Source organism: Ornithorhynchus anatinus, chromosome 12, assembly GCF_004115215.2.
Source record: "Ornithorhynchus anatinus isolate Pmale09 chromosome 12, mOrnAna1.pri.v4, whole genome shotgun sequence".
Classification (NCBI taxonomy): Eukaryota; Metazoa; Chordata; class Mammalia; order Monotremata; family Ornithorhynchidae; genus Ornithorhynchus; species Ornithorhynchus anatinus.
The window spans coordinates 34437367-34449976 of NC_041739.1; the positions used below are offsets into that span (position 1 = coordinate 34437367).

Sequence of the window (12610 nt, forward strand, 5' to 3'; positions counted from 1 at the left end):
AACTCAATATAATAGTGGGATTCAGTTGAATCCAAATCATTCCTCTGGCATTCATGTTCCAGCTCTACAGTAGACCCCAGCACACGGGAGAAGAATATGCATTTAAAAAAAAATTTGAGACCATCTGATGTTTTATGTGCAAACTCCCCCCAAGCTCTACATGCAACATTTCCTTCAATAGGCAAACAAATATCCCTATGAGAAAATTATTTTTCGTAAATTGATGCCCAGATTCACAAAATCTAGAATGCAAGAGAGGGTTTGTAACTAGAAATAAGAATGAGGGTCTTTCTAACTTACCAACTACTCTGTTTGCCCCATTTAGGTACTTAGGTTGTGAGCAGAGAACGTCTCCCAACTCTGTACAATTCCAAGTGCTCATTACAGTGCTGGGCACACAGTCGGCGCACAGTAAGTGTCATTAATGAACTTGGGTCTGAGGTCACAGAATGATTAAATTTACACAGCCCCCTCCCCCTTAGATAGATCATTCCGTCAAAAAATGGTATTGATTGAGTGCTTACTTTATGCAGAGAACTGTACTAAAGTGCTTGAGAAAGTAGATGTAATTCCCAACCCCAAGGAGGCAGATTTTATGGAACCCTCTGGCATCATTTCTGACTTTGGAAACTGCTGTGTGCTGTTTAATGGTGGTAGGTGGAATTTAAGCAGCACTGGGATGGGCTTTAATGTTGGTTAGCAGGATGCTAAATGATTTATTTATCGAAATGATGGGTGACTACTTATGAACTGGCTATCAATGACGATACTGCAACCTCAATCCCACCTGCATGTTGAGTCGCCATCTATACATAATAAATTCTGACACTTCGGTTTCACGATTCACATCTTTCCTACCTTGGCCTATAAAATGTTTATTCCTATATAAAGGCATGTTTTAATAATGTTGGTATTTGTTAAGCGCTTACTATGTGCCGAGCACTGTTCTAAGCGCTGGGGTAGATACAGGGTAATCAGGTTGTCCCACGTGAGGCTCACAGTTAATCCCCAGTTTACAGATGAGGTAACTGAGGCACAGAGAAGTTAAGTGACTTGCCCACAGTCACACAACTGTCAAGTGGCAGAGCTGGGATTCGAACTCATGACCTCTGACTCCCAAGCCCATGCTCTTTCCACTGAGCCATGCTGCTTCACCTCATGTGCTAGGCTAGATAGCAACTACACAGTTAGAGAATGTTTTTCTGATGATTTCTGGCTAGAATATGATGAGGTGAAGAAAGAAACAACTTTGTACATGTGTGTGATATCGATCTAGGTGTTTCTACTATAATGTGTGTTCTTTAAAAAAAGCATAACACCCATGTTATAGGAGGCCTGCCTGGATATGACCAAGACAGTGAGAATGGTCCATCATGTTTGAAGATGATGCCGCTAATGGTGAAATCAATTCTACTTGTGTATGTAGTTGAGAGGCTTTTATGCACTGTTCCCCATTAAATACTGTAGGGCACCTTTTCTACCCCACTGTCATTCAAGAAAAGCATCGCATGCTTACGTAGGATTATTAAGCTCACCCCAAGTCAAGGTATTCAGATCATCTCCCATTTTAGTAAGACAATGATAATAATCCTTGTGTTTTTTGTCAGCCCTGACTACATCCTAAACACGGAGGTAGATACAACACAACAGGGCCACGCCTCAAATGAGTTACTTAACCCCCATTTCACAGGTGAGACACAGAAAACCTAAGGTCACACAGCAGGCAAGAGATAGAGCTGGGACAGTCGAGGTGCTCTCTAGACTCTAAGTTCACTGTGGGCAGGGAATGCCTCTGTTATATTGTTGCATCATACTCCCCCAAGCACTTAGTAGTACAGTGTTCTGCACACAGTAAGCACTCGATAAATAGGAATGATTGACTGTCTGGTTACTGTGTGCTCTTTCCCCTTTGACTACCTGGCTTCACTTACCCCAGACCTCGGAACTAGCAGCTGCTGAGGAAGACAACCTGGATCCTCTAACCATTGATTCTGGACCTCAGAAGACACCAGAGAATGAAGCTGTGGGCTAAACTGCTCCCCCCCTCCCTGCTCAGCTGGAGATCAAGGTTTATGATAAATTCACATACGGATGTTGGGGGAAAGAGAGGTCACGAGGGCTGCAAAGGTGAAAAACTCTCTAACCTGTACACCAAAGAAATCATCCGATGGCCTGAAACCCAGAGTTTGGTTTCTTCAGAATCAAGTTTCTCTTACTACCAATTTCCATGCCCTAAATCATAACCCTTTTACAGTCCAACTGCTAACTCTCTGGAAAGACAGAAGGATCAAGCTGAGAAAAGAAGAATAAAAGAAAACACAGATTCTCAGGGCTGAAGGAGCGGGAAGAAATCCCATAGCATTTTCTACTATAAAATAAACAAAGGATAATAGCTGTAAGATAAACCTCCAAGGCTCTCTTCCAATAAAAATGATTTTAATATCCCCAGCTGCATATAAGTTAGTTTTCAGTGCATAATGGCTTCTCCATTTGCCAACACCATCCTCAGACTAGGAGACTATAATAACCCATTAGGTTGTAAAGTGCTTTGAACTACCTTGAAATGATAACTTCAGAAAACTAAATTACGCATTTCTATTTTAAAACTCATAGATTGCCCTGCATACAACTGATGCTCTTGTTTTTCCAGTACGATTGGATCAACGGTCAATCATTGAAGAGAAATCTCAAAGAATAAAACCTAAGCATCACGAGCTGCATATATTCAGTGTATAGTTCAACATGAAAACCCTTTGCAAAACAAAACATGAAGCATATCATCTGTACAGTTCTATTGAGAGCTGCAGGACAGATTGTGCATTCCAGGTTTTTCATTAGTTCCAAAAAGATCAAGTTCTGTAAGCATCCTCGCCACCCACATTTGTGTGAACACTTGCGGTGAATTTACTTGTTTGCAAGTGCTTACTTTTAACATCTACTAAATTTTGACACAACTGAAGTTCCTTAAAGAGTCTAATTAAATCTGAGCAGAACCTCCTAACCTAAAAGGAAAGTGATTTCAAATTGTAATCTATTTGGAGATTGATAACTTCTACAGCCACCATGCACAAATTGAAATTTATTTGGGCATTTATAACCTCTACAGGCAACCATTCACAACAGAATCCTGGACCGGATAGATCATTGCTCTGGTTCAGTAATGACATTTCTAAATCTATTTTCTTCAAACCAGTTCAAATATTTGGGAGCCTTGAATTGAACGGATGCCTTTTTTAACTCAGCACAAAAAAATGTTAATGGTTCTCTAGGGGATTCAACAACCATATCATACGGCTTAAGACAGCCATCTGAAAAATCATGGACATAGTAGTAGTAATAGCATTTACCAAGTCTTTGCCAAATGTGAATTACAGTTCTCAGAACTGGGAAAAAGTACATGGGTTAAAAATGGGCAAGGGGATCACAATTTAAGAATAAGAATGGGTCATCCGGCAACAGACAAACATGACTGACAAAACAAAAAACAGAAAACAGGAAAAGACAAAGACTATTATAAATACCAGAGGCTTTTTGGTTTCCATTCTCTTCGTCACATAGGCAGGGCTATTCCAAGTCCAACGGTCTCAACAAGCACTGCCACAAACCTCATTCCCCACGTTATGAAAATTATGGAAGACATGCTGCAGTTTGTTTCAATCAATCGATCAATGGGTGGTATTTATTGAGCACTTACTGTGTGGACAGCACTGTCCGAAGCACTTAGAAAAGTGTAATGCAATAGAGTTAGTAGACAGGATCCCTCCCCACGAGGGAGGAACAGGAACTGTAGTCCACAAGGGGAGACAGACATTAATCCCTGTTTTATAGATGAGATTTCTGAGGCACAGAGAAGTGAAGTGACTTGCCCAAGGGCACACAGCAGACAATTAGCCGAGCAGGGATTGGAACCCAGGTCCTTCTGACTCCCGGGCCAGTGCTCTATCCACTAGGTCATGCTGTTTCTCCTTGTGGGCAGGGAAAGTGACCATCAACTCTGTTAGAGAAGCAACTCTGTTAGAGAAGATCATGGGTCCTAATCTCGACTCCGCCACTTGTCTGCTGTGTGACCTTGGGCAAGTCAGTTCACTTCTCTGGGCCTCAGTTACCTCCTCTGTAAAATGGGCATTAAGGCTAAGTAGGAGGGAGAACAGGTATTGAATCCCCCATTTTACAGAGGAGGAAACTGAGGCACAGAGGAGTTTAACTGACTTGTTTGTCCAAAGTCAAGAAGCAGGCAGATAGCAGAACTGGGATAAGAGCATAGGTCTTCTAAATCCCAGACCCGTGCTCTTTCCATGATACCCAACTGCTTTCTAGATGGAATTTCAGAAGAAAGGGAGGCATGTGCTTTAACGATAAGATTCGGGAGACTAGCCCCTCAGTGAACAGTGAGTAGACAATTGGGCCGGAGCATAAGCAGGTGATTTAGGAGGAAATAAAGAGTAGATGACAGGTAAAGGGAAATCAGTTGATGGAAAGTTGGGAAGCCTAGGATCAAAGATTTTGATTTAAAATGTTATTCGCCCTTCAGTCGATTCCCCATTCTGCTGTCCAGATCAATGTCCTAAAAGGTCTTTCAGCATACATCTCTTCACTCAACACCTCAACAATTCTCTATCTCCCTCTACATCAAAAAGAAACTCTTGGGGGGGGGGGGGGGCTCTCCACTAGCTTTTTCCCGCCTTGCATATCTTCTCCCAAAGTTCCCACTGTGCACTCTTGGCTCCTCCAGGTCCCCTTCTAGCTGCATTTCACTTATGACTCTGACCTCTTGCTTTCTTTGTTCCCCCGTCTGGCGGATTCTCCCCCTTCAAGTCCACCAGACTACAGCTCTCTTGAGAAGCAGCGTGGCTCAGTGGAAAAAGCACGGGCTTCGGAGTCAGGGCTCATGAGTTCGAATCCCAGCTCTGCCACTTGTCGGCTGTGTGACTGTGGGCAAGTCACTTAACTTCTCTGTGCCTCAGTTCCCTCATCTGTAAAATGGGGATTGAAACTGTGAGCCCCACGTGGGACAACCTGATTCCCCTATGTCTACCCCAGCGCTTAGAACAGTGCTCGGCACATAGTAAGCGCTTAACAAATACCAACATTATTATTACTATTATTACGACAACCAGATTTTTAAGAATTTAATCGTATTTATTTAAGCGCTTACTGTGTGCAGAACACTGTACTAAGCACTTGGGAAAGTATAATACGGCAATAAAGAGAGAATCCCTGCCCACGGCGATCATAAACGGAACTTCATAAAAAGAGCTCCCATCTGTCTATTTAACTGTACATTCAATTATTGATTGAGCTATTTCTTCCTGACAATCTTGTGCTATTACCTGGTATATCCTTGTTCCTCCTCCTGCTCCCAATATTTATAAATAATTTATGTCTGCCTGTCTCCCCCAATTAGATTGCAAGCCCCTTGAGACGAGTATCAAGTCTTTTGCTTCCAGTGAATTCTGTCAAGTGCTTAGTACAGTGCTCTGCACATAACTGGTGATCATTAAATACCCCTGTTTGATTGATTTAATTAATAATAATAACTGTAGTATCTAAGTGTTTATTATGTATGTAGCACTGCTTTAAACGCTGGGATAGATACAACTAATCAGACCAGACACTGTCTCTGTCCCAGATGGGGTACGTAATGTTACTGGGAGGGAGAACAAATATTGACTCCCCATTCTATAGGTAATAATAATGAATAACTGGTGTTTGTATAGTACTTACTGTGTGACAAGCCCTGTACTATGTGGTGGGGTAGATACTAAATCATCAGGTCCCACATGGGGCTCAGTCTAAGCAGGAAGAAGAACAGGTACTGAATCCCCATTTTGCAGATGAGGAAACTGAGGCACAGAGAAGTTAAGTAACTTGCCCAAGGTCATTCAACAGGCAATTAGGAGACACTAAAAGCTGCTTAGCCGCATCAATGAAATGATCAGATCATTTAGACGGTGAACGTGTTGTGGGCAGGGGATGTATCTGTTTGCTGTCGTTTGGTTCTCTCCCAAGCGCAAAGTAGAGTGCTTTGCCCACAGTAAGCACTCAATAAATATGACTGAATGAATAAATCCGTACGCTAAAAATGATCCATGCTCCCGCAAGCGGGATTGAAGGGCAAGGAGCGATCGTGGCCACCGCTGCCTTCACCGCAGCTGTTTCGGTCCATTTGGGTTTGGGCGTGAAGGGAGTTTCCCAGCATTGCTGGAATTCTGCCTCTCCAGCTGCACCGAAAGGTCCCTTTCATTCCACGGGTCCGAAGGCACGTGTCAGAACAGTTCTAGTGGAATCCCGGCAGCTGCCAGAGTCACTGCCCCTTCTACCTGGGTGGTATCTGGAGAGCCAGCTGAGGTCTCGCTATGTGTGCCAAGCACTGTGCTAAATTCAGGGATAGATACAGGACGATTAGATCGACAGTCCCTATCCCATAAGAAGCTCACGGTCTTACATGGGGAGGACGTGTTGACCAACTCTGTTGTATTGTACTCTCTCTCCAGGGCTTAGTACAGTGCTCTGCACACGGGAAGCACTCAATAAATACGATCGACTGATCAATTGAGAACAAATATTGAATTCCCATTTTACAGAAGAGGAAACTGAAGCACAGAGAAGTTAAGCGACTTGGTCAAGGTCATCCAGCAGGCAAGAGGCAGGGACAGGTTTAGAAGCCAGGTCTTAATCCAGAGAGCGATTAAGCAGCAGTGGAGGAGTATAGGATTCCTTCTTCCTCTCCTTTCTCTCCTTCTCCCTCTCCCTTCCTCCCTTTACTCAGCCCTCTTTCAGTCCCCTCTCTCCTCCTCCCCTCCACCTAAGACACAACGTCCCTCTTTAATCCCTCCCCACCTCTCAAACTAAGCCCACCTCCACCTAAGGGCTCCAGAATTCTGGTGCAGCGAGGCCTTTTGGTTTTCTTTAATGATATTTGCTTAGCGCTTACTCTGTGCCAGGTACCGGACTACGTGCTAGGGCGTATACAAGGTAATGGGTCGGACAAAATCCATGTGCCACGTGGGGTTCACAGTCTTAATTCCCATTTTAATAGATGAGGTGATTGAGGCACAGAAAATTTAAGTCACTTGCCCAAGGTCATACAGCAGGCACGTGGCAGAGCTGGGATTAGAACTCGGGTTTTCTGACTCTCAAGCCCAGGTTTTTTCCACTAGACAGTACTGCTTCACTTGAGTTGTGTCAATCTGGATCCCTCGCTAGCTATCCCCTTCTAGTTTGTAGTTAAAACAGCTCTATATCTTTCTTACTTTGGGCCAGCAGTCAAGTGCCATTCTGGTTCAGTTGGAACCCATCTGCTCAGAGGTTCTCCAGTTTCCTGATGTAGCTAAACCCTTCTTCTCTGCACCACCTTCTCATCCCCTGATACTGCGGGATTCTAACCCTGCTCCTGAGCCTGGCACGTGGGAAAATTTGCTTAGATGAGTGCAATTCTTTCTCTCGGGAAAGGAAGATGGGAAAAAGATTGTCTCTTCAAAGAATCAATCAGCGATGTTTGTTGAGCACTTATTGTGAGCCCAGTAGTGTACTGAGAGCCTGGAAGAGTAAAATATAAAAGGTTCCTTGCCCATAACAAGCTTACAGTCAGAGGGACATAAGAAATGCCACATAGGTTCGGATTCCGGTCCTTCTTTCCTTATAACTTGCTTCCGATAGTGGCAATAAAGGGTGTTTGCAAGAGAAGTGTGAAAGGCCCCCTCTTTTTATTCTTCCCCAGACTGCTCAAAATCATTCTGAGGCTGCGCCACGTACTTTTAAACTTCATGCAAATAGACATTTTCCAAAATATCTTAAATTGTTTCTTCTTTCATACTTAAAATGTTCATTTTATCCTGAATAAGAGTACAAGATCATGCTATGAAAGATAACTTCATTCTAGTTATATAATGGAATAAAAAATAGGAAAAAATAGAATGGTCATATACATCATACAGAACATCTCATTGTGTGGAAACTGGGACATCCTTAGGCTGGTAATGACCAAACACAAAGAGGCATAAGTAATTTAATGAAACAGTGTAGACAAGACCCTGAATATTTACCCACCCAATAAGAATTTGGAGGTATACCTTTATTAATGTCAATCACTCATTAACCTACTACACAAAGAAGAAAGCCTTTCATTTAAATTAGTACATTACTTACAAGGAACTTGTCAGTATCTTATAATAATAATAATATATTCCATTTTTTATTTCTCAGTTATTACACTACATTAATAATCTGGGAAAATAAATTAATCAACCTCCAGTGCTCAGAGTATATTAAAATCTTTGGTTTCTCCCCGTAGTTGTATTTTTCATTATACTTGCTCTTTCTACTCTCAGATACGGCTTCTAAAAATAAGTGTGGACCATGCAAACAATTTATATTTTAAATGCGAGTCCCCAAATCTCATTTGTTTCAGAAACTGTGATATAGCAAGGCAAGAAAAACCTAATTAATAACTTGGTTAGTAACACAGATAAAATATCTTTCTGCATGTAATAGGACTCGGCTACAGAGCATCTCGTTTGCTTCAAATTTGTTCAAAAGTACTTGTTGGGGGAGAGAAGGGGGGATTTTTTTGAACCTAGAGCTACATGAATTCTACTTGACTAGCTGAAGCTCAAGCTAAATGGGCAATGTAAAACAATTCTAACTAATTTCTAAATCTTATGTGAATAAATGCACCGATCACTGCAACCTACCATATCTAGTAAAGTTTTATAAACCCTCCCCCGCAACTGGAGGAATTGAACAGAAACTATGTAATTTACAAAGATTGTTATCGATGTGTTAAACTAAGTACCTCTTCTCCTAAAACTTGGCATGCCACCGAATTATTTTTACAATGCTGTTTGCATAGCTTCCATACTTAACTAGAAATGCTTTCATAGCATAATTATGCCTTGCTATTAACTGTAATCATGTGTGGGCTAATATGCATTAATACACAACTGCATATAAAAAGGAAAAAAGATCGATTTTTGTATTATCAATCAAGTATCGGTCAATTCTGATATTAACGACTAGTTATTCAGAGGGGAGGGAATATAAGAACAGGCAAAGATCCAGCAGTTACTATTTTAATAGAACGCGGCAGATACTCAAACCCTGAATTTTACAGGTTGATCCTGTTTAGACAGCTTGATACCGCCTTTGGAAATAAGTAACCCTTAAATGATGGAAGGGTGTTAAAAACCCATGACATAATCTGTAGTATTTGCATAAAGAAAAGACAGCAAAACAAAAGAGGGCGCCTCCCCCCCCCCCAAAAAAAATCCTTAGGGTTGTAACAGAGGCTTTGGTAAGTGCCAGCCTAACAAAGGGAGATTTTTTTCTTTCGAGTACCTTAGTGTTAAAAGAATACCCTGAAGCCCCTGACCAGCACGAATAGCATTTCCACACACACACCATCCAAAAGAAGAACCAGACCTAATACAGTTTCAGGCTCTTTGGAGAGCATTTTTTGCCCAAGCAATTTACTACAGTCTCCCAGAAATCCTGTCCCAAGGATTTAATCCAATTGAGTGGTCATTAAGGGATACCTAACTGGGTTTTCGTGCCCTTTGGCAAAATAAATTCTAAAAAAAACTCTCACTGACTCATTGGTCCCAAAGCTTCCCCATTCCATGTCAGCGAACGACAGCAAGGTCACACATGCACAAACAGAGATATACATATTCAGCAGGGCGATATACATATTCAGCAGGGCACGCTGCCACCTCTCTTAATGCATTTCTGAACTCCACAACCTCAGTGCAATACAGCAGCACCCGTTAATCATCCCCACATTCCCCGTGCAGAGGGCAGATGGCATCATCTTATTATGAGGCTAACAAAAAACTCACCCTTTTTTAGCTTCGGGAAAGCGGTATACTGTTCGGTTGCCTGTTCTGTATCTACGCAAACAGTTGAGGAGTTGGGCTTGTGTCTCTAAATACTGGACAACATGTGCTGTGTGTGCTGCCGTTCCAATGATCTGTTCGGAGTTGGCATGATTGGGGGGGGTTACACCTTTCCGGGGGAGGGAGAGACACGAGGATGTTTCACCATTCCTTCCAGCCCATAGGCCTTTGCCACGGATAAGGTCAGACACGCGTTGTCTCTAAATTCTCTAAGCCTTCTCTGCCTCTTCTCCCACTCCCTTCTGTGTCGCCCTTGCACTTGGATTTGCACCCTTTATCCCCCTTTCCCTCAGCCCTTTAGCACTTCAGTACATATCCGTAATTTATTTATATTAATCATGTTTATCAAGCGCTTACTGTGTACAAAGCACTGTACCGTGCTGATTATAATAATCATATCATTATAATAACGTATGTCTCCCCCCCAGGCTGTAGGCTCACTGTGGGCAGGGGATGTGTCTACCAACTCTGCTGTATCGTCCTCTCCCAAGCGCTTAGTACGATGCTCTGCAGGCAGTAAGCGCTCAATAAATACCGCGGATTATCGATTCTCTGTTTCAACGGGGCGTGAGTTTCTCGCTCCTCTGTGTCAAGAGTTTTTCCTGTATGTTTGCGCTTATGTGGGCAATGGTTTGAGAGGGGATGCTTGATGGATGAGTTTGTGGTGGCTGTTTTGCGGACAGAGAAAGAAATTATGGGGGGGGGGGCGTCTCTGTGTGGGACAGGTGCGGTTGAGGGAGTGAAAAACAGTGGGACAAATGGTGAGGCCAAGAGAGAAAGGGGGATTTAAACCTAGAAAAGAGAGAGAAGGGAAGAGGAATCCGGGGAGGAGAAGACGGTCCAGGGGGATGGCAAGGGCGGTGGGTGTGGGAGGCCCTGGGGACGGTTCATTCATTCTATCGTACTTATTGAGCGCTTCCTGGGTGCAGAGCACTGTACTAAGCGCTCGACAGAGTACAATATGACAGACACGTTCCCTGCCCACAGAGGGAGATTACTGTCTAGAGGTGGTAGGTGGTTGGGAGGACGCGTAGGGCAGTCATGTCACTTAGGAATCCTCCTCTCCCTCTCCCTCACCCTCTCCCCTTTCCCCCCTTCCCCTCGCCTTCTCTCTTTTCATTCACTCATTCAATCCTATTTATCGAGCACTTACTGTATGCAGAACACTGTACTAAACCTTGGAAAGTACAATACAGCAATAAAGAGAGAAAAATCCCTGCCCACAACAGGGCTCACAGTCTTAGAGGTGGGGGAGACACCTATCGATTTCATTCATTCATTCAATACAAGTAAACAGGCATCAGTATAAATAAATAGAATTGTAGACAGACACATAAGCGTCGTGGGGCTGGGAGAAGGGGGAAGAGCAAAGGGAGCAAGTCAGGGATGACCTGGGAAAGGAGGGGGAGCTGAGGAAAAGTGGAGTTTAGCCTGGGAAGGCCTCTTGGAGGAGATGGGCCTTCGGTAGGGCTTCGAAGGGGGAAAGAGTGATTGTCTCTCCTCCCCCTCTCCTTCTCACCTCTTCCCCTCTTCTCCCTCTCCCCCTTTTCTCTTCTTCCCTTCTCCTTTTCTCCCTCCCCCTCTCCTCTTCCTCCTCCCCCTTCTTCCCCTCCCTTCCTCTCCTCCCCTTTCCCCTTCCCCTGCTCTCCTCTTCCCTTCTCTCCCCCACCCCATTTTTCATCTTCCTCTCTCCCTCCCCTCCCCTCCTCTGCTCTCCCTCTCCCTTCTTTCTCTCTCCCTCCTCCTCTCCCACTCCCCTTCTCTCCCACTCCCCTTCTTTACTCTTCCTCTCCTCTTCTCTCCTCTCCCCCTCCCCCTCCCCCTTTCCTGTCCCTCTCACCTTCTCTCTTCCCCCCTTCTCTCCTCTCCCCTTCTTTCGTCTCCCCCTCACCTTCTCTCCCCTCCCACTCTCTCCTCTCCCTCTGTCCCTCTTCTCTCCTCTCCCTCTCCCCTTCTCTCCCCTCCCCTTCTTTCTTCTCCCTGTCACCTTCTCTCCTCTCCCCCTCCCATCCTCTCCTCTCCGTCTCCCCTTGTCTCCTCTCCCCCTCTTCTATCCCTGTCCCCTTTTCTCCTCTCCCTCTCCCCATCTTCTCTCCCCCTCCCCTTCTCTCCTCTCCCCCGTCCCCCGTCCCCCCTCTCCCGGTCCCTCCCCGCTCCCCGGGGCTCGATGACCCACCTGGCGAATGCGGGCCGGGGGCGGCTGCGGCGAAGCCCCTCCCCCCGGGACAGCGGAGGTGGGCGAAGTCATCTCCCTGCCCTTCCCGGACGATTGCCGCTGGCTCCCCTCCGACCTCGTTCCTCTGTCCCGGCTCCCCGGCCGCCGCCTCCGCCGTGCAGACCTCCCGGCCGCTCCGGGGGCCCCCGAGAGCCCCGCGGGATCCCTGCAGGATCCCCGCCGCGCCGCAGCTCCTGCTGCTGCTCCTGCAGCAGCTCCTGCTGCAGCTCCTGCTGCAGCTCCTGCTGCTGCTCCTGCTGCAGCTCCTGCTGCTGCTCCTGCTGCAGCTCCTGCTTCTGCTCCTGCTAAAGCTCCTGCTCCTGCTGCAACCCGGCTGCCCCGACCCGGGCCTCCCTCTGTCCCCGCCTCGGGCTCTGTCTGGCTGCCTGTCGCTCTGTCTGTCCGGCTCAAATTATTAGCGCGGTTCTTAGAAATAGGCTGGACGCTGTGCACCCGCTGCCCGGCTGCTGAGGAGGAGGAGGAGGAGGAGGAGGAGGAGGAG

General features: G+C 45.3%; 1 protein-coding gene across 1 annotated transcript in view; it reads right to left on the bottom strand.

Annotated features, from left to right (window-relative positions):
- Nucleotides 1–12312, bottom strand: part of ANK2 (ankyrin 2) — a 576252-nt gene extending 563940 nt beyond the window's left edge. Inside the window, exon 1 of the mRNA XM_039913760.1 lies at nt 12070–12312. Within this exon, the coding sequence (XP_039769694.1) occupies nt 12070–12141 (72 nt within the window). The 5' untranslated portion in view covers nt 12142–12312. The remainder of the gene's footprint in view (nt 1–12069) is intronic.
- Between the last annotated feature and the right edge of the window lie 298 nt (nt 12313–12610).